The 23,037-nt window shown below is 50.2% G+C and overlaps 6 protein-coding genes across 6 annotated transcripts; 2 read left to right on the top strand and 4 right to left on the bottom strand.

The window, feature by feature from the left end:
- Positions 1-506: 506 nt before the first annotated feature.
- BO66DRAFT_435566 (DnaJ domain protein) lies at positions 507-3,267 on the bottom strand (the record flags this gene model as incomplete). The annotated part of the gene is made up of 4 exons (XM_025650859.1): positions 507-1,755; positions 1,814-1,895; positions 1,998-3,113; positions 3,171-3,267. 4 exons carry the CDS (start codon positions 3,265-3,267, stop codon positions 507-509), a joined length of 2,544 nt encoding a protein of 847 aa, XP_025506948.1.
- A 1,288-nt stretch (positions 3,268-4,555) lies between these two features.
- On the bottom strand, positions 4,556-8,800 carry BO66DRAFT_418205 (putative JmjC domain protein). Its single transcript, XM_025649724.1, has 5 exons — positions 8,593-8,800; positions 7,302-8,523; positions 6,995-7,214; positions 6,206-6,534; positions 4,556-6,124 (listed from the first exon to the last, which is right to left on the bottom strand). The coding sequence occupies exons 1-5, from the start codon at positions 8,646-8,648 to the stop codon at positions 4,817-4,819; spliced, it is 3,135 nt and encodes a 1,044-aa protein (XP_025506947.1). The 5' UTR covers positions 8,649-8,800; the 3' UTR covers positions 4,556-4,816.
- A 516-nt stretch (positions 8,801-9,316) lies between these two features.
- On the bottom strand, positions 9,317-10,127 carry BO66DRAFT_235608 (uncharacterized protein). The gene is made up of 2 exons (XM_025642796.1): positions 9,994-10,127; positions 9,317-9,902 (listed from the first exon to the last, which is right to left on the bottom strand). The coding sequence occupies exon 2, from the start codon at positions 9,824-9,826 to the stop codon at positions 9,374-9,376; it is 453 nt and encodes a 150-aa protein (XP_025506946.1). The 5' UTR covers positions 9,827-9,902; positions 9,994-10,127; the 3' UTR covers positions 9,317-9,373.
- A 6,266-nt stretch (positions 10,128-16,393) lies between these two features.
- On the bottom strand, positions 16,394-16,966 carry BO66DRAFT_235510 (uncharacterized protein). The gene is made up of 2 exons (XM_025642795.1): positions 16,652-16,966; positions 16,394-16,555 (listed from the first exon to the last, which is right to left on the bottom strand). The coding sequence occupies exons 1-2, from the start codon at positions 16,812-16,814 to the stop codon at positions 16,458-16,460; spliced, it is 261 nt and encodes an 86-aa protein (XP_025506945.1). The 5' UTR covers positions 16,815-16,966; the 3' UTR covers positions 16,394-16,457.
- A 2,344-nt stretch (positions 16,967-19,310) lies between these two features.
- Positions 19,311-19,884, top strand: BO66DRAFT_389235 (uncharacterized protein). Its single transcript, XM_025646753.1, has 2 exons — positions 19,311-19,396; positions 19,503-19,884. Exons 1-2 carry the CDS (start codon positions 19,367-19,369, stop codon positions 19,716-19,718), a joined length of 246 nt encoding a protein of 81 aa, XP_025506944.1. The 5' UTR covers positions 19,311-19,366; the 3' UTR covers positions 19,719-19,884.
- Positions 19,885-21,573: 1,689 nt separating this feature from the next.
- BO66DRAFT_235490 (uncharacterized protein) lies at positions 21,574-22,373 on the top strand. Its single transcript, XM_025642794.1, has one exon. It carries the CDS (start codon positions 21,643-21,645, stop codon positions 22,072-22,074), a length of 432 nt encoding a protein of 143 aa, XP_025506943.1. The 5' UTR covers positions 21,574-21,642; the 3' UTR covers positions 22,075-22,373.
- The last annotated feature ends 664 nt before the right edge of the window (positions 22,374-23,037 follow it).

The following is a 23,037-nucleotide window of genomic DNA, read 5'->3' as shown; positions in this document are numbered from 1 at the left end:
TCTTTCCTAGCATCATGCCCCCGTTTGCCGGTAATTTGACGTTACCGTCTCGAGCCCCCGCGGCGGGAGACCCCGCCGTATGCGGTATTTGCTGCTCGGGAGCCCAGTGCTCTCATCCTTTCCCTCTGGCTGGTCGGGGACTTCCGACCGGTATCGGGATAGAGTTAGGGCTTGGGGCTCGGGGCTGGCAAGTAGGGCCTCTGCAGATCACGGATCGTGAATGGGTGATTACCAGCAGGAGACGAAAACAATCCAAGAACAATCTCAGAATAACGTGAAACGGATCATCAAGAGCTAGAGCTAGAGTCGAAGGTTGCAATCCAAATACGCTTCCCAGGATATTTCCATGGCCTTGGTAGAATATGATACACGGGATATCATCAAGTAACTAACAATCACTATAACGCCAACGCCCTAAACCAATGCATGCATCCGTGCGACGGTCGCTGAGAGTGATGCTGAAATGTGGCCCAATACCTTATAAGTCATACTCTGCCCGTTGATCTCTATAGCATCTTGCCCCCCGAAATGACCCAATCGCGCAAGTCTCCGAGCTTGGAGATGCAGTCGTAGTGCAATTCCCGCGCTACCTCCCAGTGTTTCCAGACCCTAAGATCCTGGTCCAATGCGAGCTTGTACGCATTGTATCCTCCCTTTGCGCTGCCTGCCACCATGGTGTCACTGTTTGCTCCGTCTAGTCCGTCCTCTGGGTCTAGCTTGACCTTGGCCGCATCCCCAATAGCACCGATCCAATTTGGAGCCATCCCCGTCTCGGTGGCCTCCTGGCGTGCATTAAAATGCTGTAACATGCGACGATTAAAGGTGTTCCATTCGGACGTGTATACCGCCATCTCTGCGGTGTAACGCTCCCAGGCTGCGCGAGATAAGCCCATCTGTGCGGAGCCCGCACTGAGAGGGATCAGTTCAGGCATAGTCGGCCGTTTTGGCGGTCGAGGCAGGTCCAAGTCGCGAGGACGGGCGTTGCGCACCGTCGTCTTGGGGAAATTGGCACGGGATTCGAACGGCAAAGTAACATGGATGTCCTGAAGGTCTTCGATGCCACCGTTTGTGGTTTGTGTGAGAGGAACCGTCTTGCTCAAGTCCTCTAGGTTAAAGTTCTTGGCGTTCTCGTCCTTCTGCTCTTCATTTAAAACTGGCTTGGCCATTGGTATTGTTTTGTTGGTTTTCTTCGTCTCATCCGATCTTTCCGTGGTCATGGGAGGTGGCGTGTCATCAAGATCCATTGCTTCTACGCCCGCGTCCCCCGCTTTGGCTGTTTCCGGGGTGGTATCCCCGTTCAGAGTTGTTGCTATCTCGTCAGCTTCTGCCGTAACAGTAGCTGGCTTAGGAGTAGGCCGCGTCTTGGTCGCCGTCCTTTGCTTGCGGGGACTTCTCTGTCGCTGGGCAGAGGCCGTCTGTGTCTGTTGAGCCCCTCCATTCTTCGGCTCGAATGACATGTTCTTGAACATCTCCGTCCATTGATCAGCAGGGAACCCAAACTGGGCGAAGGAAGTCGGCTGAGGCTCTGGTTCGGGGATGGGTCCCTCATGATCGGGCGCATCGGCAGAGTGTCCCTTCCTTTCGGTGTCATCTCGAGTCGCTGATCGTCCTCGTCCATCCAGATTTTGAGCAGCACCATCGAAGAAAGCAGCTCCATTCCAGTTCTCGGCAAAGAATGTGTTTCGCAGCTGCTCATGACTACTACTTTTGAAGCTTCTGTTTGGCGGGACGCCATTTTGCTCGGATTCTTGTTGTCTATGCGCCAAAAGTCGTCAGTTCAGAGATCCAAGGGTCACTCAAGTGTGACACATACGAGTTCAGTGGGCTGTGAAAGCCAAAGATATTAGGCGTATCGAAGGGGTTGTTTGCTGATGTGGTATCGTTCGCAGTCGACCCTGCTCACGTGTCTCGTTAGCACTCACGAATGCCATAGAAGACATCCCTCTGCTATTTGACAAATCACTCCAGCACAGTTCTAGGGAAGAGGCGAGACTCACCGGACCTGGTCTCCGGGGTCTGCTCTGTATGAAAAGCAGTGAACTTCTTGTGAGGGTGGAGCCGGCTTTTGGGGACCGCCTTAGGCTTCCGTGCCAGAAACTCTTCATCGTCGTCCTCGTCAAGATCACTAGAACTACTCGTGAACGAATAGTTTGTGTTCTTATCTGCCTTGAATTTCGGGCTAGCGCTACGATAACGTCCACCTTCGGGAGGAGACGGGCTGGGTGGGTTGGTCCGGGAGCGAGGTTTGGGACTTTCAGTAGAATCCCGCGTGCTCGCAGAGCGCCCAAGGTTGGCGCTGTCGAAGAATGTTCTCTCTCCTCCAGTGCTAGCATACCTGCTTCTCATTCGTTCGAATTCAGGCGTATCTGTCCGATTAGTGGCAGTCTTCTTCGCCGTCGGTGACGGCGCAGCTCCAAAGTACGTATTCGAGGTCTGTGAGCGCTCGTTTCGACTAGTGTATGAGGAAGTGTGTGTGGCCATAGGCTCATCGCCGCCCGCGGCGTGCGGAGCGAACCCCTGCTTCTTCTTTTTGGTTTGGGCCCGTGAAGCCTCTGGGCTCTCCGACTTATTGGATGTCCTGAAGTACTCGAAAGCGGACTTGGGCCTTGCCGACTGCGCATTTGCCTTGGTGGGTCTAGGCGTGGCTCCGTTGTATCCCGCGCGTCCGGTACGGGGGTCAAATGATGACCACCCGCCCGGCATGCCGTTTCCCTTCATATCCTGGAAGCCTCGATATGCGTCCGCCCTTGTCTGTCCCTCATCATGCGCCTTCTCCCATGGCTGTTTCGGCGCCGCGCGTGCATAGCTGGCATAACGTTGGGCGCCGCTCGAGGGCGCCGCATGGAAGGACTGTGGACGTGTCGTAGAATGTGGCTTCGTAGGTGCAGGTTTTGAAGAATATGTGGAGGATTGAGGAGTGGAAGTCGTCTTTCGAGGCGTAGTGCTCTTAGCGGGACCATAAAATTTGCCGTACCCAGCGCGCAGTCGGTCCGTGTCATACCGCAATCGTTGTTGGGGGTCGATGAGGATCTCATGAGCCGCTTGGATGGCCTGGAACTTGGCGATGAAATCCACCTCGCGGCCAGGATTCCTATCGGGATGGTACTTCAGAGCTGTCAAAGGTTAATACAGCACTCCTTGCCAGGTTGACAACAAGGCCTTGTTCTCACCTAATTTTCGAAATTGCCTCTTGATATCCTCCGTCTCTGCACTGGGAGTGAGACCCAAGTCCGCGTAGTAGTCTCTCCGCACGTCTGCCTTAACCATCTTGAGAGGACGACCGGGCCCGCAATTGTTTGCTTCTCGCCGAAGGACTGTGTGCCACTAGAATCACGCCAAGGTTTGACCGTGCTGTACACATGACCTCTCGCGGCGAGCAAAGGGCTAGATTTCGAATGGTCCTCCAAGTAAACGAGCGGCAAAGAACCAACTAGAGATATATAGGAGAGGGGAGAGTGAGGCGATTTGGCGAAAGTTTGCAAACGAGGGATCGAAGCCGAGTTCTATCGGCTCGGAGGTTGCTGAGGGGAAAAGGGACAAAAACAAAGCAATCAATTCGTCGCTGGTTAGCCTTAGAGGCCCTAGTTAGTGCCATGCAGGATTAGCCCAACCCTTGGAAAATATTCCAATATATGTAGCAGTACAAGAGATAACTACTTACCTCCTGCGTCTCTAGTCCAAGGCTGGGGGGGCAACCTCCTTGATGGGCGATTCAATGAATTCAACAAGAACTTTTTTTCCCTATCGGACAGCGCGCCGCGATAAAGCGTTCCGAGCGAACATGATCTCCCGGAGCAACAATACAGTACGATCATCCACTTCTGGCTCCACAACGACCGAACATTCGAGGTGGCTATTTTGGTTAGCAAGGAAAGAACGAATGCACCGACAGAGCTAGACACAGCTATCGTCGATATAGCACAGGTAAACAGTGAAGTATCTCGAAGAATAAAAAGAACGGAGGAAGGAAGAAAGGAAGAAAGAAAGAAAAGAAAGAAACCTCAAGCAAGGCACGCGAGGAAGAAAACACGAGACGAGACAGTATTGGAGGGATTGGACGGAAAGCAGTTCGACCTCAGCTCGTTTCAGCTTTGGAGTCATACGTTGGACTTGTTGTTAAGTGAGGTATAACTTATCAGTGAAATCAATGTAGTGCATGCAATCGGAAGAGAGACAGAGAAACTGGAAAGAATGGGAGTCAAACGCTTGGACCTGGACCTGGATCAAAGGGACTCCGGGGTGGTAGTAGTAGTGATGGTAGTTAGTACCTGGAGAAGTCTGGGTGCCCTGGGCAAAGTCAAACAAACATTCACACCTTAACTAGCGTTACCTACCTTCCTTAGTTTGGGACTTATTAAGGTTGGCTTAAGTTACTTCTAGTAGTTACTCCATTTTACCACCGCCAACTCATTGAAACCGGCTTCATCATTTGCTGCCCAATTTGGTATCCTGACTTGGCCTCACCTTTGCTCCACACTGACACCGAACTTTGCTGACCACCCCACTATCTACTTATCTATCGATCTACCTATCTATCCATCCATCTCACTATATTCCCTTGTATGCCGACCTATTTTGACTCTTTTGGGTCGCATTGCGCCTTATATCCTATATCCTCCCACTCTCGATGGAAACCATCATCCGCTGTTGCTCCTGGATGAGACTCATGACGGTCGACTTCGGCGAACACCAGAGGAATATTCTGGAAGGTATCAGGTCTAGGGTGTCTCCACCTGCTACATCATGATCCTTTAGTGGGCTTGATCTAATTTGTATTTGCCTTTTGCTACCGATCTAGGCAATGGGGGCCAATTGGCTATTCCCACCAAAAACTAACGCTGATACCTCCGTGTAAGCTACGAACATAATGCCACCAGCCCACAGGTATATACAGGCACTCGCCCTCCTTGATGATAGACTCGACGTACTCTGCCTGCAGGAATCCCGGCCATAGGTCCTCCCACTGTTCAGCCTCGGCCGGGGACATTTCAATGGCTGCCAGATCCACCTGCGAGGTATTCGACATGTCAATCGCTTGAGACTGCTCATCTTCCCTCGCGGTTATCTCTGGTGACGAAGGGTCTTCTCCGTTGATGGATGCAACTAATTCCCTTTGAAGTTGGATGTCTGCTTGCCTATCGCCTTCATTGGAGATCTCGTCCGATGATCGATTCACAGCCTCCTTTCCCTTAGGATAGATCTGCGAGGCGGGCGTATGAGGCGAGTAGAGTCGAACGTACTTTGCGCCCACTACTTGAACAAAGATGTTATGATATGGATCATGGTGCAAGGGTGAAATGGTCCACGACGGACCGATCCAGGTATTGATGTAGGGACCACTTGAATCATCGTTCACAGAATCATCGCTTGCGGATTCGGTCTCCACAGCGCTGGCATCCACCTGCTCCGAAGCATAAATGTCTGTGTTCGTGATAGTTGCTCCCTGTTCAGCCTTTCTCTTCCTGGATTCCTCCGCTTCCAGCCGCTTCTTGAGATACACGGGTGTACCCGGCTCCGGCCCCGGGGGATTGACATAGCAGTAATCAGGGATACAGATATCGTTTCGCAGAGCTGGAATTTGGGCCAGCAGGTCATGCTGTGCCAGATAACCGGTGGGACCATCCTGATTCCGGTCCCGATCCAGGTAACCGTCGACGAACTCGCTAAAGGGAATAATCTGCTGGCCCCAGTCGTCATCCGTGTAGGCTCTACCAATCTCCACGGGCACGAGCCTTCGACCATTGAACGTGCGATCATCCCAGTAAGCACGGGAAGACCACGGCCGGGTCGTTAGGGCCGGCCAGTGTTCCACTGCATCAGTGATTACCAGGGGAGTTCGAGATTTATAAATATGCGCTCTGAACTGCTCAAACGACAGAGCTGAGACGCGGGGAATGGGATATTTTATTTGAGGTTCTGGTGCTGCATCCGGGGAGAAGAGAGGATTGCGCTCTGGTTGTTTAGGTGCTGCATGCTGCAGTGCGGATCTAGTGGATGCTTGGAGAGCATTGATCAGGGTCTCGATAAGATTCTCGCGCAAGGGCGCGCCAGTCATGATCAATGCTCGGTCGAGTAAGTATATAGTGGGCGTAAGCCACGGAGCTTTGGAATCAATCCGAATGTCCTCATCACCTGCATGGTTCCTAAGTTTATAGAGTAGGCGGTAGTAATAAGACTCGTCCAAGTGGGCCGCGGCAGGAAATACGAGATTGGTGCAGACATTGAGGCAGGCCTTCAGGATGCTGGCATCCGTGTATAGCCGACGCCAGCACACGTCAACATCTTTGAAGGGAAAGACGCGTAGGTGGGAGTCTGCTTCCTTGATTGCACCTTCGGGATCCTGTAGCAATAGTTTGGAGAGGTCCTTTGAACGACCTGCGCGGCATCTCACAATGGGATCGTCCTCGTCAACTCTCCGGATGGACGTGATTGCGTGGAGGATGACTTTTGGAAGTGAGGCATTCATGGCATCCGAGATATCCCTTTCTCTTTTGATGAATATAGTGCGATCGAGGCGAAGGATTAGAGATGTTACTGGCCAAAGGTGGAGGAGGTTTTTTTCGGTTTTGTATCCAAGGTTTCTTTTGGCGGTGGCCCAGCGCCGCCGCGATGTTGAACCTGTTTCCCGCGACTTCCTTTTTTTCTCCTTGACGGGTCGCCCGACGTCATACGGGGACACTCAACACAACATTTCTGTGCAGAAGACGGCGGTCTTCGACCTCGAAGTAGACTGCACTGGAAGCAAGATATATGATGAAGGTTCGGGAGAAAAGCACAATGGATAGCAGAAATAGTGTAGTTGCAAGCAAGGAAAACAATTGGCAATAGCATGAGGTTTTCATTGACTTATTCTATATTTACATACATGCGTCCGGCCAGGTAGCGTGCTGTACTCTACATACTATCTGCACAGACGTCCATATGAGCCTCTGCCAGTCACATAATCAACCGAGCAGTTCCATCACTAGTCGGGGAATGCGGGCAACTCCTTCACCCTTGATGGCGCTCACGGGAACAGCGCAGACTCTTTCTTTCCACCCTTCTTGCAGTCCACCCGGGTGATCAGCTTCGCCCTTTTCCACGGCGGCAAGATAGTTCCGCAGCGCTTGAAACTGCTCCTGAGTCTCTGGGAGATCGGCCTTTGTGGCCACGACAAACCAAGGCTTGGTATGGATCGGTGGCATCTTAAGCTCCGGGAGGGGATTGAGGTCTTGCTTGGGACTGGTGGAACTAGTGTCGGGGACCACGAAAGTAGGTTCTGGCGCTTCCTCCGACGAGAAGAAATCCGGTAGCTCGTCTACTGGTGCAGGCCATGCAAGTTCCTCAAGTTTCAAAGCATGTTCTGCTTCACGCATCCGTTGATATTCACCAAGCTCAAGCCATAGATTCTTGAGACCTTGAATGGGATCACCGGCACTAAGGTCGACGACGAATGCAAGGATACCAGCTCGTTCGATATGTCGCAGAAAACCCAATCCTAAGCCGCGATCAAGGTGAGCACCTTCGACCAGACCCGGTATATCGGCAATCGTAAAATTCGTCCGCGGCTTCCGGCCTTCTAATTCGACCAGAGGTCTTCCCTTGTGATTATCTATGACAACCGTCCCGATATTTGGTTCAAGCGTCGTAAACTCCCAATTCCCAACTCGTGTGCGACTCTTGGTCAATGAGCGTAACAAAGTGCTCTTTCCAGCATTAGGCTTCCCCACCAGTCCAACATCCGCAAGAAGCTTGAGTTCGAATTCAAGCTCCAGACGCTTGCCACCTTCCCCTCTGGACGCGAACTTCGGTCGGCTCATTGCGCGGTGCGCGAAGTGCGGGTTGCCCATCCCACCCACACCACCCGCCGAAAGCAACATCGGTTTATCCATATGATATGAGAGATCAAGACTGATGGGCTGTTTGGGCTCCAAGGAGGCGATGTGCTGCCGCCGCGGCGGACTTTTCGGAAATACCGTAGTCAAATAATCGGACGGATTGGCTCCGGGGTACAAAACCCAACGATCGCGGCGAATCGATGTTATGCCGAACTCCTGCTCTTCCATCTCCTCCGCTTCTTCAGAGCCCTTCATGCGTTCGTGTCGCTGACGTAGTTCCTCCTCCGCGACCGGGTCGTACCGATCGACTTCGCGTACGACGGTACCAACAGGAACCTGGAGGAGTACATCTTCGCCGCGCTTGCCGCCCTTGCTCTTTCCCTGTCCGTTTTTGCCTCGTCCCGCCTTGATGACACCTCTCCGGGCGAGCTTGTGTAAGCTGGTCAGGCCTTCAACGGCCTGGATGTAGATGCTTCCACCGCTGCCGCCGTCGCCACCGTTCGGTGGGCCTTCCTCGACATACTTCTCGCGAAGAAACGAGACGCACCCATCTCCGCCTGAGCCTGACCATATCGTCGAGCGACACTTGTCTTGGAATATGAACCGAGAGTAATCGTCCGGTAGAGGATTGAGATGGGAGGTTTCGAGAGGTTGTTGGTCGGGCACGATGGCTTGGCTTGCGGGTCCTTGTGAATCAGAGTTGGTGCTATTGTGACGTTGGCAATGCCTCAGCACTCGAGCTAATGCGATGGGGGTTTGATGTAGTCGGGCCGACCGCTGAGCGCCTGAAAGTGGAAATGAGCGTAGGATGCATGTTCGTTGAGCGGCCATGATGAGCGTTCGAAAATACTAGCGGATGTTGTTCATTGTCAGACAAACACTTCACACTTGTGGCTGAAGAGATTGTACGATCAGTTGCAATTCATATTCTCCTTTGCTTGGGAGAGCTATGAATCTAGTTGCAGATTTCTGATGCGTGCTTGGGGATAGGCAATGGTCGATGCGTATGACCTCAGTGTCGTAGGCGAGGAAAACTGACGATCATGTGACATTATCGGCACATGATGATAAGATATCTCCGAACTTGGAGCTTTTCTCCGCTTCCAATGGTTCGCGCGGGTGTGCTCCTCGTTTGTAGAGCAGCTAGACAACTCACCAGTACGATTGGATTGTGATCCTCAGACGTTGATTCAAACTAATATCTGGGCTTATACACGGAATACAAGTGCATCTTACAGCATACAGGCCTATGGGTACCCATCAGCATGTGTACGATGCTCACGCTGCAATACTATAGATATATATCGGAGTGGACGGGTGCCTGGGATATGCACGACACAGAAAATGCCCACAAATCTTCAAACTTGTCAACGGGCAGTGAGAAAGCCCATAGCATCACCTGAGCATACCCAAGCAAGTTTCTTCAGGCCATTTCTCAAATAAGATGAAATTGTTGCAGAACGCCGATCCAGATTTCCACAAACCGTGACTTGGAAAAGGGTAAGCAATCCTGTGTACATACAGGGTACTGCTGCGAAAGGTGAATACATGTAGGCTCAAATGGCCAAGCCTCTCATCTGCAATTGCAGGACTCTCATCTCAAAATGCGCTCGCATCTCTCCTGGCATTTTTTCTCTACGCTTAGATTCCAACACCAGGCTTAAGGCAGGGGGTGGGCTTTGAAAACTCGTTGGGTCACTAGGCTGGGAGAAGTTGCCTTCGCGGGCAGCATCGAGGTGGACTATGCAGGACAGCATGTCTCGTCTGCACATTGTCTCGAGACGGCATCGAGGCAGCCACATGCTGAAGGACCCGGAGTCAAGCCGTGGTCGTAGAAGTAGCCATGATAGCCAGCCAGCAACCCCTCCCTTATCCAAGCATCGGCCAACCGGTGATAGTATGCATGGCTCCAACTTAGTGTTCAGGAAAGAAAGGAGAAAGTCGATTATCATTGCAGCGACGCCATCAACAAATGGCAAGTGAGTCTTCCCGCAGACCTCATAGAGCATTCCAAGTCCACCAGTTGGGACCCGAGAACCTGAGTGAGAGAGCTACCGAAGTTGTTGAACACGCAAGTCGAAAAACCTGTGGCGCAAAGACGCACAAGTTAGTAACGGGTTATGATCCCGGCAAATGGAATTGGGTCTGCAAATAGAGGCATAGGGGGTAAACATACGAAATGCATGGCAGCAAGCCCTACGTTGCTGTTGACGAGCAACAAAGGAAGTGTCTCAATTCTTGCTTCATTGCCATCTTGACGAATGACCGTGACCGGTAAGCTGACAGCACTGGAACTGACAAGCAAGTCCGAGACGCTTATGTTGAGTGACACAATCTCTACTCACCAAGGACGCAAGAATGCGCGCGCGCGACTCGCGCTCTGGCTAATCCCTTTCGAAGGATTGATTTCGAACGATATAGCCCTGCGACAGACTCGCTCCCCAGCACCATAGCAACCAAGCCACATGTATGCTGCACAAAGGGTCAGGATCTATGAGATTCTCAGATTGGTTGGTGAGTTCAGGTGAAGGCAGCTCCTCGTCTTTTTCCTGGAATCTGGACCGTTCCCCAGAGTGGCAAAGAAGCGACAATAACATTGTGGGCCCGACAAGTGGGTCGCAGCTTTGGACGTGTCATATTTGACTTGGGCCAATAGACAACGTAGACCGGCGGGACAAAGAGACAAAACTGCAGCATTGAGCAGATAAGAAAGAAACCTCTATGCGGGCAGCAAAGAGAGTCAGTCATGTGGGGTGGAGGGAAGTGAGTGATAGGGAGGGAAGACCAGAAGGATTCATAGAGTAATTCGGATGTTTAGACAGGGATGGAAGTGGGAGGGAGGGGGTGAATCCGCGGGTCTCCGCCACAAGTTGTCCAGGACCATCCGTCTCTTCATGGACCTATCATGAACCCCGCTAAGCAATGAGGGTGTCAAATTGTTCAAGATGTCATGATGACCAGCCTTGAGCCAGCGTTTCAGCTTTTCAACCACTTGTGTAGGGGTGGGAAAGTTATCCGCCAATGCCTGTAAACAGCTGATGCACAAGACGAGTGACAACCAGTCTGTCTATGTAGAGTTATAAACCGGGAGTAAACAGTCACCATCGTCTGGTCTTTTCTTTCAACGTTAGCCTGGTTTGTCAGTTACATCTTGATCGAGCCCTCACTTTCAGGAGGTCCAGGTCAGACTTCCCTGGCAAGGTATCTGCCTAGCCGAAAGTAGATTGGTACTTTCCGAACCTTAGAATTGTTCACCAGGTACTTTTGCCCATGTTGTGCCCCGAACGATCGGCTCCTCTGTCTATCCAAGTTGAGCATAAAATGGCTTGTCGGCTCCAATCTAGCTGCAGATGATCCCTAGGTCATACATACGGTAGTACTACGAAAAAAAAAAGGCTGTTCTTTTCACTGACTCAGCGATCAATGATGACTAGTAACTTAGCATCCTATAGTTATCACCATCTCATTTGACGTATCTGCGATATGTATCTGATCGACCCTTTCCAGTCCAAAGATGAGTGGGGGAGTCTATTTTGGTACCATCGAACTCTAGAGCCTAGGCTCTCGGATGGTAGAGTAACCCGTGCATGTATCGATACTGGGGAATGTCAACCCTGTCATGGCCAAGGGGGGTTAGGTAGATCGTCGACGGAGGCGGTTGCATCTACATCGAACCTGCATGTATTACGACGACTCGCAAAATCAAGGCTTTTGTTTCTTTGTCTGGAAGATGGAGATCTGCTCACAAATTCTCGATCAAAGTCGATCAAGAAGCCAACGCAGATATTGTATTATTCGGTTCTCAATACCATCTCACCGATGCATCAAGACAATGCGCCGTGGCAGAAATGGGAAGATCTCGGGACTCAACAGTGACAATTGACATCTCATTGCTGGCTAGGCCGGTAGTAGAACGCTTGGCTATGATAGCATAACTCCAACTCCCGACAGGAAGCTCATTTAGAGCATAGCACGTGACATCACATGATTTGAGTGAGTATACGCTCTTTCAAGGCAAGTGGTCAGACACCCAACAGGTGTCGGAGACCGCCTCGCTGTAGCAATGCCCAAGATACGCACGATGACTCTGGTTGTCCTGAGGGTCTGCGGTCGTATATCGCGGTCACGGGTTATTCATGAGCCTGCCTACAACGAGAGACGATTACCAAGTTAGGTAAAAGGTCCCAAGGACGAGCATAGTTTGAAAGTATCCGGTCGAGCAGCAACACCCGTGGACCTGTCCCACCACCACCAATACCACTAAGCCTGCTACGCGACAGTAGTCAGGTGAGATCGGCTATGGGAGTGCCGTATGCGACGAGAAAGTTGTGCAACCCGATGCCTGAATCCCAAAGATGTCAGACATTGAAACAGCAGCAGGTGCTTGTAGGAGGAGATGGCCGTGGTGGGTCGATAGATAGACGGTGGCCTCCACATAAGGCGAACGATGAAACAATCGAGCATGGCGTACGGAACGCGTACATGCAGCTTTGTCTGCATGTATGCAGTTCATAGAGTAGCCCAGTCTCTCGGGCTCATGGTTCGGAGGGAATGTCCACATGCTACCCTCCACTACTAGTATGAGTTCTAAGGTAAAGTCACGGTAGGTTAGATAGTACAGTACCTTAGGCAGGTACTCCGTAGTCACTTGCGGTACCCGGAAAGGGCTGAGCAAGCTAAGAGTGAAGGAGCCGAACCGCGACAGCAGTCGAATCAAGAATCCCTCCGCCATAAGCGCAGCAATTCAAATGTACGGACTGTACTGTCATGATCGGGAGGCAAGTAACCGATCAACAGCGAATCTAGACGCGACACTGGTCCATCGCCTAGATAGAGATGGTGGATGATGGGCCGACGTTCACACAGAGCAACCTACATGACAATGCCATTGGTCTATAGTCTGTGAATGATGCGGCAGTAGTACGGTCGTCACGCAATATACCAGTTGTTTTCTTTGTACTCCATGGCGCGAGGGTCAATCGGTGTGGATGGCCTGACAGGGCACACAAAGTACGCTTTCTGTGTTACGAATCCCAGCAAGGATTATGGAGGAACCATGGAAGTGCTGAATCCCTAGCGACACTGACAACCTCGTCAGGGAGACTAAGTACGGACTACCATGCATTCGATTGATGTTCTGATGTAGGGTGGGGACGCCCACGTTGAGAATGAGTGGGTACGCGATCCTCGCGACCACTTTTTCTCAAGTATATGTACGGAGTACAGTACGGAGTACTCCCAGACGAATAATGAACCTATGTGACCAACTATGAGTAGTCGCGGCACAAAGTAGGTTAGCTTGTTTAAACCCCTCTCTTTCCCCTCTCCTCCGATAACAATGATGATACATCTCATCCATGTCCCCGGATCAGTTTTACCGCCTTCCTTGGATGAACAGCCACCGTTCGACCAGGCCTGAGGCTCCGCAGTGGAGGCACCAGCCAAACAAAAGGGAATTGGGCGAATGGGGTCGCGTTCCTGATACCGTCGGAAGGGGGAGGATTTGCTTCCCCTGCAGCTCACAGCTCACATGATCGATGTCGAAAGCAGACGCAACCCTTTCCTCTCCGTCTTCCCCCCGGGCCGGCTAGAAATGGTTCTAAGATGGGGCTAATAAGTTATTAGTGTGCGCGGCAAAAAAAGAAAAGTCTAATGTCTGGAAACCGGGTTAAAAAAATGAAGGGGAAAAAAAAAGGAGGCAAGGAAAAAAAAAAGGCTAAAAGTCGATCAATCATCAATCACAATGACTCAAGAAGTGATTAATGTTCTTTTAGGAACTGGAGAACAGACCCATCCATCCTCGATCGTTACCCGTCGCCGCGGCACCGGATCCCAACTTCCGTTGGAGTAAGAAAGTCCCATTCCAGTATTTTCTCCTTCATTTCTCTTTGAGATCCATCCTCCCACCATCAGTTGGCTTCGCCACCTGAGGGGTTCTTTTGCAATTGTGACTGTGGCTTCGCGCAGGTGCCGATGCTGATGGATTCGCTATCTACAGCAGTGCCCAATTCAGGGAAATCCTGACGTATGACCTACCTACCAATGTGGCTTACCTAGGCTACGGAGTAAGTCATCGTACATGACGTGGAGACCTGAAGGTCTCAGCCAGACGGTTCAAAATGATCTCGACAGTAGAACACATGTTTCGGAGCCCGTCCTACGCTGACATCGGCATTGGGTGGTCTCCAACGTAAATTGATTTTCTTTCGGGCCGAGATCTCTTTCATTGACCATAACCAAAGAAGTATAACGAAGGAAAAAAAGCGAAATTGAGTACGACCCTCGTTCTGATATGGTCGTCGGTATACGAGGTATGCATGGATGCTCACTGCCGACTGTCTTCAACTCAATTTGGGTAGAAGAGGCCGCCGAGTCAATCAGTATCTACTAGTATCTCTTCCGCCACGGCGCACAGCCTCATTAGCGTACGTGGGAGATTGGGAGAGGGTGTAAGTCACACGACGGGTTCAATCAACATCTCCTTTGATTATTGATATGCGCGGGCGTTCAAATTCGGATCAGTTTTGACCAGCCCCTCTCTATGCCCACCGTGTTGCATTCCAAAAGATATCTAAGATATTGTGGCTTGACTAATAACTACGAGTACTGGTACATTACTTTGCAAAGCTACGGTTGGCACTCACAGGCATATAGCAGTGCTCAGTTAGCAAAGTACGATTCGGCCGTACTTTTTTTCTCCCTAGCGCCATGCAATGGGCGAGGAAAACTCCCTGCCGTGTTGGCGGTAAAATGTGGATGAGCATGTGTACATGCAAATTGTGACACAACGAATGAGATCACGCAAATCACACAGGATAAACTAGGTTTACTGTGTGCAGTAACCAGGACGCGCGATATTAGAGAACTTTCTTTTCTTCTTTTTTTTCTCTTTTTTCTTTTTCATGTTGGCTCCAGCCAAAATCTCATGTTTCACATTTAACTGGACATGACTAGTACCTAGGTATCCATTAAGTTGCCATCTGGGTGTGCTTGGCTGTACTCATTGGCCCGGGGAAGACAAGCCGGTTCCATTGTTGAGATACCCATGGTTCTGGACAAGGTACGGCGGCTTCCGGTACTTCTTATACTTGGAGATAGTAGAACATTGCTGTGCCGTGTCAATGTGTACTCAATCTGACAGATTTGATTCGCGATTTGACCAGTTTGCTCAAATTACTGACCTACTCCAGAGCGAATAGCACTGTACTTAGCAGTCCATACTGGGAGACTATCACGCAGTACAGGCATGTGGGCCAGTTCTTGCCTCTTTCATGGTCAACCCTTTTCCCCGCCGCTAAGTATCCGTTGGAGGCCTTTTTCTTCCTCCCTCCCACTTTTCTTTGTTTCGATCGAGAAAAGTCCGTACTCCGGAACAGTGTCGATTGCAACTGAAGCAAAGGTGATCTCTGTATGGTTGAAGACCACTCCCAAATTCGACACGGTGGTACCAAAATCGAGTATGGAATTCTTTTGCGAATAGATATGCGCGGCCGTAAAAATAAGCAACACTGAAGATTTGCGTGCACATGCACTGTAGTTACACTGTACAGTACTTAGCCTAGCCGCATCGCTGAGAAGCAGATCGCCCTCTCTGTGTCCCCGCTAATCACTGATGTGAGCACACTTACTGAGTATAAATATTATAGAATGCAAATCACCACATTCCCTTTAATACTAATAGGAAATTTCGTGTCGTCAACGACCAAATTCCAAGAAACAACCTTGCCGAAGGGAGATCGAAGCAAGAACAAGGTTAACTCGACCCGCCACACCCGTCCTCACAGGACTTGACCCGACCGACCGACCAAACCGATCATCTTTACCTTTTTGGTGAATTTGGTACCTGGTCAAAACTCCAGGGCGGTGGCATGACCGAAAGACCGCTCATGCGGTGGTCCTGGGGAGGATCCCCATCCCTTAGCCCCCCCCCATAGCGAATTCTAGAAGGATTCGATACATGTGCTCATTGATCCATACCTTGCACGGCGTTTGGCTCTATACAAGGCGAGGGGTGGGCTTTTACCTAACAAGTCATCCTGAAACACACTACACACACACTTGTACACTACCGCGCATACACCGACAGTTACCGACATGAGGCAGACGGGAACTGACACCCTCGGGTGACTTCACAGTCTGGCCTAAATGCTTTCATCACCAATGAGGAGGGGATTTGTAATTAACCAAGTACATAATAAGTGAAGTTCTTAAACTAGTCGTAGTCAAAGTGGGACTCGGCAGAAAGAACTTCGAAGAATTAAAGTAGAGGATCATTTGGTACGTATTAGGTACTATGTACAGTGCTGTACATACATACATACATACCTACCTACCGCAGGGACAATATTCCGCGGACCCGACCTGCTTGTCTAGCGGAAGATGGCCGTGTGGGATGCAGAATTGTGGGCGTCATGACTTATCTAGCCTCATAAATCCTCGACGGCGGACCCGACATTCTGGGGCGCGAAATGCGCCTATAATCCGATCCACTGCGGGTGGCTTGGCTCTTTGAAGCTGACTTCAGCTGAGGGAACTCGACGGCACAACCATCGCGTCGATAGCTTTTAGGCCCCTTGGGTAGAGATGACGAAAGATATCAGGAGACGTAAGCAAGTATACCGGCTAAGAGCGCCCGCGGGATTAGTGTTGTATCAGCAGAGAAGGGTAAGAAAGCAATGGACGATTCCGAGACAGTTTCTCCTTCACCCCCACCAACGAGATGGGGGCCGTTGCAGTATCTGAAGCGAATCGGAGATTAGTACGAGGGGTAAATATATCAGATAGGCAAAGAAGACTGGCTAATCAGCTCCTTTGGTTTTAAGGAGGTACTGTACGTAGGCTGTGCTTGGAGGCACGAGGGGCAGATCCCGCCTCAATAGACTCGATGGACTTTGCGACCAACCGAGGATAGAGAGGGTGATAAGCAGAAGTAAACAACAAGAGCTGAGTTAAGGAGGCAAGCAACCGAACAGACAGGCAAGCGGAAGACAAGCGCATAGACTCAGGAGAGCAAGACCACTCCGTAGCTAGTGTTGCCTCGATGGGCTGATGTTCCAGTTCTCATCCAACAGCCCTGGTTCCTACCAGACGCTCTTCTGTACACCGCACTCACAGCCATGTACCGCGGGGCAGCCCAATGCCCCGCCAGTGCGACAATCAGTCGGTAGCAATCAAGCTACCTTGCATGAAAAGAGGATCTTGGCCCAGCTGTCAAAGCGGTAGAACACTTCCGGAAGATTGCTTGCCAACTACCCCGTCTCGTGTGGAGGGAGGGGGAGGGGGACTGGGTATCAGATCAGGTAATGCTGGCCGGCTCACCGTATGTTTCCACTCTGCCCTGTCTGCAAGATGAACAAGGGCCTCTCGAACACGGTTGTGCCCGGCATGACTCGAGGAACAACATCAGCAGCAGCAGCAGCAGCAGCAGCAGCAACGTTCCGGTTTCTGCCCAATCTCAAAACCAACCCCAGCTGACCTATGGAGGAGACTGTTGGCGTCAAATTAAACACACAGCAGCAAGGGAAGAAAAAATAAATCGGCCGACCGTTGACAAGTAGCTTGCCTTTCCCGCCTCGGACAAGAGATGACTAGTTTATGCAGTTGTAGTCCTCAATCATCTCCTGGCGATACCCAAGACGGCCGGCGACCTGCAAGCCCCTCATTTTGACTCTTCACCGCTTACTTCCGGACTCTTATCCAACGCAGTCTATGGCCAATGCCCTAGTAGTCGCTCCCGTACAGTACAGTAACGTTACAGCAGATTGATGGTAAGTATGTAGGTACTTATCTGGTACTGTACATACTCCGTACTATACCTGCTACAGTATTCACTGCGCCTGCAGCGCATCAGCATCAGCATCAGCACCAGCACCAGCATCAGCACCACACTCGCATTGTTCCTCAATCGTCCCGCCAGCGATTCGGCGGTATCAATGGCCAGACAGGCCTTCATCAGGCCCCGCGATCTAGGTTGATGCCGCACGTCTCAGGGTCTACCTCCGATCATCCAATCGCTCCCTCAAATTCTATTTTCCATACAGCTGACGGAGTAGGCTCACATGATCATCCGCAGTACATCCAGGTTGACTAGCTTCTGTGAGGTGCGTCGCGATGACATTCCCCATCTCTTATCCTGTTCCTTTCCGTACAGTCCGAATGGTGATCAAGCCGGACACGATCATGGTCACTCGAGCTAGAATGCCGACGGCCCGCTGACAGCCCATCAGCCATCTCTTCCCTGGTAATGGTGTGCGGGTGTGCGGGTGTGCGTTCCCCAAAAGCACGTCACGCTGACACCGCTAGATTCTCGATCGCAGCTTAGTCGGCCGTTGAACTCGGGTTTTTGGACTCGAAGACCGAGGAAGGAGAGGGGCAATGACGGTATGCTTCGCTGTATGCAAGCACTTGCATCCAGCGATCTGGATAGAAAGGCTTCCTCACGAGCACGGCACCGTGGACCTCACATCACTGAGCGGTTCAATTAAGGGATTTACGATGGCGTGAGTGAGTGCCTCTCACATAGGAGGTAAGATGTGGCAGTTCCAATCTTGCCTTTCCGCATAGACTTTCTGAGAGACATCACCTGCCTCCCTGCTTCACCCCCCCCCCTCTTCCCAGTTGTTTGCTTCTGAAATTGTATCCGAAGGCTCTCAAAGCTTCCAGGGTCAGAGTTTAGGTTGCATTCCCTCCGCGTGGTCCTCTGTAGGGTACCTACCTTCTCTACGGAGTAGTCTCACCCTTTTGCTCTTTCGGACTCTAAATAGGACAGGACAAATAATAGAGTGTGACGGGGTCAACACTCAAGGTTGAAATTAAATCAATTCAGCGGTCAGAGTCGAACGTGTCGCCTGATTGGTCGATGCCCTGAGTTTCTGGCTGTCCTCAATGGCCCTTCTGGTACGGAGTACCGATCGGCTCTTTGCTGCTTGTCATGGTGTATTCAAGCACAATGACGTCGCGCATTGTCTATTCTTGCCCTCAAAAGAATATGGATGGATGGATTAGGGGAAAAGTACAAAAAGCTTTATTGTCCGTACAGCGACGATAGTATCCATTTCCCATTCTTCTAGGAGAGGGGGGGAATGGTGGATGCTCAGGGTCGATCGTCTGTATCATACATAGTAGGAGAAAGCCCCACTGCTATGCACAGATACGTACCATGGTTGTAGTCAAAGAATTACTTGCAGCTCTAAACTCTTCCATTGTTTTTCTTCTGATCCTCGTTTGGCTCGCGTGGCTCCAGATCTCAACCAAGCTAAGTCAGGCACTATGGGATCCACAGCATGACACTATTTCCCTACTGCAGCAAGTGGTGGACAGTTCCAATGTGGTACTGTGTGTACAGTACATACATACTGCCCGGTAAACTGATTGTAACTTACTTGTTACCCTAGCCCTGGTATGGGGACATGGGGGGAGCGCCTTGGCAAGAAGCATCTGGAATTGAGATCCCAGTGCCTTGGTCCTTCCCACTTCCACCCGCCCTTAGTGTTGTTTGTCCCTAAGGGAACGCAGTCTCTCTTTTACCGACTTATGGGGATCGCATCAGCATGAAGCCGCTACTGGCTGAGATTCTTTTGGTAGGTCCAAGGCTGTCCTAGGATACTCACTTCCCAAGTAAAACGCCGGAGTAGTCAGCCACGTAAGAGACGTGCTAAGTATCACTTACTGACTGGATACAAACAGGTATCAAGATCGTTGGCTCCATACATTAGTATCATAAAGAAGGTATCTGGAACCCTCACTTTGGTCTCTATCTGGTCTCGCGCTACCCACCCCCGGCCCCTCCTCTCGCATAACCCGCTGTTTCAGGTCTTTCCATCTATTCGAGCGGCTGGGGAAAAATCCAACAGCGCTGGTCAATTAGCGACTAGCCGACAAAGTGACGTCAAAGAGAATTGAAGCAGGTTCGTTCTTGCATAGCAAAGAGCTAGGTGACGGCAGCCCAAGAGGTGATTATGCATGAAAGACTGGCGGCTCTTCGAGAAACCCGAGAGAATTGCCTCTGAATGGTTTCATTTGTCTGCTATTCACCAATGTTCAAACCTGCTGGTAGGTCTGTTACGAGGCCCTAGGCAATTCAAAAAAATTTGGAATGCATCAGAAATTGTTGAGACTTCTCGGTGTTCTCTCCAAGGAAGTTCTTGCCATAGAAGGTATTGTACGGAGACTGTAGTTCTTATCTTCCCTAATTGTGTTGTTCCGGCCGGTCGACGCTGGAAACTGATTCTCCTCACTTCCCCGGAAATTCTTTCATGTACGGTAACGGTATCGTCACCCAAAGTATACGCCAACTACTCCGTAAATGATGCTTTGCTTGGAGCTGGGGATCACATTAAAGTTCCGGAGCATTTGCTCGAGAAGCCGAGCAACCATTTGCTATAGCAGCATTATCTGACCGAGTTAAGGGAGGCAGAAACGACTGCAAGTTGTCATGTTCCACGATGATGAGCAACAGCTGGGAACAAACGACAAAATCCATTGAGCCTGGATTCTAAGGGCCCCCAGTACGGAGTCGATACTACAGGTATGAAGGAGAGTCAGGAGTTTTGCGCCTGAGAAGTGTTCCTTCTATGACCTTGAATCTTTATCTTCACCAATTTTGGTGATTCCACTCAATGTCAATCGATGATTCCTTTCCTCACAGGTTCAACCCCCCATTGCCGGCCCGCTCCAGGTCTGGCGAGAGAAAGTGTGATAGTTTTGTTTCTCACCGTAAGGAGTGAAGTTCGCCGCCATTTCGAAGTACCTGGCCCACTTCGGCAAATGGCCATGCGAACTTTCTTTGGTTCGTTCCCCTTTGAATACAATCAATTCATATTGCACTGTCAGTCTTCTTTCCCTCCATTAGATTCACTCATTATACATTTGCTCGGCCGAACCCCTCAGTCTACATTTTGCCTTATCGTTCTGCTCGCGATCCGCTGATCTGAACCGGATTGCAAGCACTTCATGCTGTCTTTTCTTGGTCAGACAGGCAGGGTTTTAGCTTCTTACTAAGTGCAATTCGTCAACGGTAGCTAAGTAGGTAGTCAATGGAATTCACCGCTTGTTATCGCTCCACCAGTGCAGGCACCCATCATCTTGCTGGGTAGATTTCCTATTGCAGGTCAAATGACATTGAAGGAAGCACAAAGCTTGGAGATGTTGACTCCTTCATGAATGTTGTCATAATTGCTCTTCTTGAGCTGTTCAGCGATGGGCCTTGGCTGTTTTGATACTTACATTTATTTTACATTTGGAAGGTGATATTTTATGCTTACTGCACCTAACAGGTACTGGACCCTCTAACCTGGTCATCGAGCATCAAGCATAATAGTGGATGGGGACTAGGCTTGCTCCTTCAGAAACCTCCACAATGGATAAGAGAAGGGCGCACTCCTTTGTAGTTGCAATTCCATTCGGACTTCGGAATAGCGTTGACCTCTCTTGATTGAGACATGCGATTCCTGAAAGGAGGGGGTGGGGGGGGGGGCACGATGATAGGGAGAGAGAGAGAGAGAGAGACGGGAGGACACCAGGTGTGGACTTGGGGGAGTCGCTGTTAGATCTATCATCTCACTAAGTCGCACTAAAACCAGACTTCTGGAAAGTCGATCATCATTGCCTTACGGACCAATTTAGCGGGCTTTTTAGCTACACACCTTTTCTACTGTTCCCCGGAGCCTAGGGCTCAGGTCCATCATGGATTCATGGGTCTCCTCCTACCGGTCAATCTGCGGCGGCGGCTCTGGAATGGGGCAATTTGCGGTTTCTCCTTCGACCTCATCGCTTTTCTATTTTTTAATTTGGTTTTCTTATCCATCACTTTTCTCTCTCTCTTTTGATGTTCTTCCCATCCCTCTCTGTAAACTGGCTCCATCCCTTTTTGATTTCTGATTATTATTTTTTATTCTTCTTTTGCTTCGCGGCTCTACCCACCCACCCCATCTGGTTTTACTGCTCGATTTCTTTCTTTTTTTTTTTTGGTAGACTAGTGTGGTCTGACAGTACTAGACTTTGGATCGATGATTACAATTCCAGCTCCGATCTGAATCTGATTCCGACGGTTGTATGTGATTTGATAGGCATTCATGGGGGTTTCTTCCTCTTATTTTCTTTTATTTCGTCCTTTTTATCCCCCAATATGGGTCGAAAATGGAGGAGTGGGTTTCTCTTCCCTTCCTTCCATTTTCTTCTTGTTCTGTCAAAAAATGGACCAGCCCATACCGCTCTTACTTGGAAGTACTGCACTGTGTACATACATGATAGCAGGTAACCCGGCCTGTTTTCTCTGCTTGCTTGGTGCGTACAGCAGGTTTGTATTGACTACCCAAGCAGAGCGCAGCAGCAACCCTCAGTTCCTGAGGATCGATGTACAGTCGGGTACGGTACGTACGTACCTTGAATGGATTGCGTTTCTTTCTTGCAGCGATTGGTTCCACCCTATCCCAGATTCCGGTTCTTTCCCTTTGAATCTGATTTCTCTGTCATCGGCCTACTCGGAGGACTAAACTAGGATGTAGTACCCCAGTATCTAGACTAAGGTACCGTAGTCTTGTTGCCCGTACCGTCGTGTCAGATGGCTCCGATCCATCTGGCGTTCCCTATCCTTCCGGGTAGCCCACCCGCATCATGCTTTAGGAAAAATATGAGAGAGGGAAAAATAAAATAAAATAAAAATTGAAGCTAAAAGAGCCCGGCATGAAAAAAAAATAAATCAAATTAATTCAACAACCTAAGATCGAGCGACCAAGAGAAAAAAAAAAGAATATTGTCTTTATTAATAATTTAGAGTGGATCCTTCCTATTCCTCAGCTGTTTGCTGTCCGCTTGCAGCTGCATCCTTCTTGTACAGCTGTAACCGAAAAAGGGCCTGCCTTTATTGTCCCATACTGACTACTATCCTGAACCGTTGACACCTTTTTAGTCTTTTGCCTGATCACATATCAGTACTCCGTAGGCTATCCACTTTCAAAATACTACATTTAATTCCTCTGCCCGGCCAGCTTCTCCTTTCGACTGACCTTTCTACTTTTTCCCCCTGTGCTTGACTGCTCTCAACCTCAATTCATCTGCTTCCCCTGTTCTCAATTGAGACGAAACGCCCGTTGACACTCATACTATACTACCAAGTAGTACATCAGCTGCTATATCTACACCTACCCTCCGAACCTAACCTCCTTTGACCTACTGTCTACTCGATTGAACAACACTGATCTGTCTCTCTGTCTTCACTCCT

Source organism: Aspergillus aculeatinus (genome assembly GCF_003184765.1).
Source record: "Aspergillus aculeatinus CBS 121060 unplaced genomic scaffold BO66scaffold_8, whole genome shotgun sequence".
Taxonomy (NCBI): Eukaryota; Fungi; Ascomycota; class Eurotiomycetes; order Eurotiales; family Aspergillaceae; genus Aspergillus; species Aspergillus aculeatinus.
The sequence above is the reverse complement of the archived record's forward strand: the minus strand, read 5'-3'. Positions and strand labels throughout refer to the sequence as shown.

What these genes read in the sequence shown, in the direction of transcription:
- BO66DRAFT_389235 (XM_025646753.1), top strand. Translation starts at nt 19,367, where the DNA reads ATGAAGCCGCTACTGGCTGAGATTCTTTTG. An exon ending in TACTGGCTGAGATTCTTTTG is followed by an intron (nt 19,397 to 19,502) that starts GTAGGTCCAAGG and finishes GGATACAAACAG; the next exon opens with GTATCAAGATCGTTGGCTCC.
- BO66DRAFT_418205 (XM_025649724.1), bottom strand. Translation starts at nt 8,648, where the DNA reads ATGGCCGCTCAACGAACATGCATCCTACGCTCATTTCCACTTTCAGGC. An exon ending in CCACTTTCAGGCGCTCAGCG is followed by an intron (nt 8,524 to 8,592) that starts GTCGGCCCGACT and finishes ACGTCACAATAG; the next exon opens with CACCAACTCTGATTCACAAG. An exon ending in AACTTGCATGGCCTGCACCA is followed by an intron (nt 7,215 to 7,301) that starts GTAGACGAGCTA and finishes ACCAGTCCCAAG; the next exon opens with CAAGACCTCAATCCCCTCCC.
- BO66DRAFT_235490 (XM_025642794.1), top strand. Translation starts at nt 21,643, where the DNA reads ATGTTCTTCCCATCCCTCTCTGTAAACTGGCTCCATCCCTTTTTGATT.
- BO66DRAFT_235608 (XM_025642796.1), bottom strand. Translation starts at nt 9,826, where the DNA reads ATGCTCTATGAGGTCTGCGGGAAGACTCACTTGCCATTTGTTGATGGC.
- BO66DRAFT_235510 (XM_025642795.1), bottom strand. Translation starts at nt 16,814, where the DNA reads ATGCGCTTGTCTTCCGCTTGCCTGTCTGTTCGGTTGCTTGCCTCCTTA. An exon ending in TGCCTCCAAGCACAGCCTAC is followed by an intron (nt 16,556 to 16,651) that starts GTACAGTACCTC and finishes GATTCGCTTCAG; the next exon opens with ATACTGCAACGGCCCCCATC.